Raw genomic sequence first — 2,553 nt, 5'->3', positions numbered from 1 at the left:
ATTTTAAAATCGTAGTGAGTGATCGGCCACGTACACGCCTTTCCCGCGCGGCTAAACGCCTACGCACCCAACGGCGCAAAGAGGCCCGTCGAGTTCTAGACGAGGCCTATCAGACATACATCAATGAAATAAACAATGATAGTAATAGCAATAAGACTAATGCTAATGTTATAGCTAACGATAATACTAATAATAATAGTGATAACGAAAATAGTATTCATCCCATAGGAACACCTCCCCCTCGATCTCCTTCCACGGCCGAATCCATCTCACCGTCACAATTAACCTAACATATATTTCCTGACACTCCCCCTTCTTCTCGACCCGTTTCTCTCGTTGACTCAATATCAAGCGTGGAGTTCTTAATCTCTCCTCCCCGTCCTCGTTACTACTTCCACCATGGTAATCCCCATTCATTGTGTTCCTTTTTCTCTCAGTTCCAAATTTCCACCGAACCCCTTCTCCCAAATATCTTTACTATAGATTTCCCAACCGCAGATCCCGAGCGCATCAGGAATGCTATAACCAGACAATCACCAGAAGCCCTTTATACCTGCTTTCCTTCCCCACTCCCCCCATCCTTTCTTAATCCTTTTTTTTAAACTTCTTTCCTCCCTCCTCTTGTACAATTAACGAAATCAGATGAATACTATTTAGTACACATACGCGCGCACGCACACACACACGCGCGCACGCGCGCGCGTACATATGAACACGGCAGACTCACGTTCGCCCATGATTTAATTTTGACAAAAATATGTACACTAGTCTTTTATGTAATTAATTAGCAATTCTGCGATTAATGATTTACGTTACCAACTGCGTTTCGCAATGTATAACAGCTCATAGTAATTAGTTATAAAAATAAATACTACAATAAGATGAATTAAAAATACAAGATTATTCAAGAGAGAATACTAGCTTACACTTATAATATGTTAAAATAATAGTTATAATGCAGATACAACTAATAATGTATAATACAACTCTTGTTAAAAGGCTAGATTTCTCTTATACGAGGTTTGATCAAAAAATAACGGCAATTTTCATTTTTCTCAAAGAATCTTTATTTATTCATCAATATCAATTTTATTCCCTTCAGATATAATACACTTGTGCCAGCGCTTTTTCCAATCTTCGAAGCACTTCCGGAACTCACTTTTCGATATGGCGTTTAGCTCCTTCAGCGATTCTGTTTTTATTTCATCAATGTTGGCAAAACGTTGTCCTTTTAGGGTTCTCTTCAGCTTCGGGAATAGAAAGAAGTCACAGGGAGCCATGTCCGGTGAATACGGTGGCTGAAGCAAAATAACGGTTTTGTTTTTTCAAAAAATCACGAATAAGCAGTGAGGTATGAGCGGAAGCATTATCGTGATGCAATTTCCACGAGTGGTTTTGTCACAATTTTGGGCGTTTTCGTCAGACTGCTTCACGCAAACGGCGCATAACTTCCAGGTAGCATTCCTTATTGACCGTACGACCGTATGGCAGAAACTCATGATGCACTACGCCATTAAAATCGAAAAAAACAGTGAGAAGAACCTTCACATTTGATCGAACTTTTCGAATTTTTTTCGGTCTTGGCTCTTCAGGCAGCTTCCATTGGGACGATTGGGCCTTGGTTTCGACGTCATACCCATATACCCATGTTTCGTGTCACCTGTTATGACCGTTTTGAGAAGGTCTGGATCGTTGTTGATTTCATTCAATTCCTGAGCGATGTCTACGCGACGTTGTTTTTGATCGAAATTCAGCAATTTCGGAACAAACTTTGCTGCCACACGTTTCATGCTCAAAACATCCGAAAAAATTTCTTGGCATGAGCCGAATGATATGCCGACATCATCAGCAACCTCTCTGATAGTGATTCGGCGATTTTCCAGAATCATTTTCTTTACTTGTTCGACGTTATCGTCGGTTATTGATGTGCTAGGGCGTCCAGAGCGATCGTCATCTTCAACGTCTTCACGGCCCTCTTTGAAACGTTTGTACCACTCGTAAACTCTTGTTTTACTCATAGTAGACTCACCAAAAGCCACAGTCAACATTTCGAATACGGTGCTGCACTTTATTCCATTTTTCAAGCAAAATTTAATACAGATTCTTTGATCCATTTTTTCCGAAAGTAAAAAATCGCCGAGCACACCAAAACACGTATAACCTTTTCGACTGTCAACAATAAACTAAACATTCAAAATGGATGCAAATGTCAACATATACGTCAGAAACATGTGTACGAACAAGATGAAAAAAAAAGTTGAAAATCGGATTTATACAGCCCGCGAAATTTAAAAAAATTCCCGTTATTTTTTTATCAAACCTCGTAATATGTTAGTCGCACAGATACTTTTATTTTTAAAATATTGTACATTATATAATACTAAGAAATCTTTGGGTTAATAATAAACTATACTTTTAATATTATTACGTCCGGCGGACTCGCACGACTCCTTTCTTTCGTAGAGATCTGGAATTCGTCGAACACTAAAATTTTATCTCCTTTCCTTTTTTTTCTCTCTCTTAAAAACTAAAACAAGGAATCCGGTATCTCCT

At 38.9% G+C, this 2,553-nt stretch overlaps 1 protein-coding gene across 1 annotated transcript; it reads right to left on the bottom strand.

Moving 5' to 3' along the window:
- Window positions 1-1,544: 1,544 nt before the first annotated feature.
- LOC108754934 (putative uncharacterized protein FLJ37770) lies at window positions 1,545-2,048 on the bottom strand. Its single transcript, XM_018497598.1, has one exon. It carries the CDS (start codon window positions 2,046-2,048, stop codon window positions 1,545-1,547), a length of 504 nt encoding a protein of 167 aa, XP_018353100.1.
- Window positions 2,049-2,553: the final 505 nt, after the last annotated feature.

The sequence above is a fragment of the Trachymyrmex septentrionalis genome, unplaced genomic scaffold (genome assembly GCF_001594115.1).
Source record: "Trachymyrmex septentrionalis isolate Tsep2-gDNA-1 unplaced genomic scaffold, Tsep1.0 scaffold83, whole genome shotgun sequence".
Lineage (NCBI taxonomy): Eukaryota > Metazoa > Arthropoda > Insecta > Hymenoptera > Formicidae > Trachymyrmex > Trachymyrmex septentrionalis.
The sequence above is the reverse complement of the archived record's forward strand: the minus strand, read 5'-3'. Positions and strand labels throughout refer to the sequence as shown.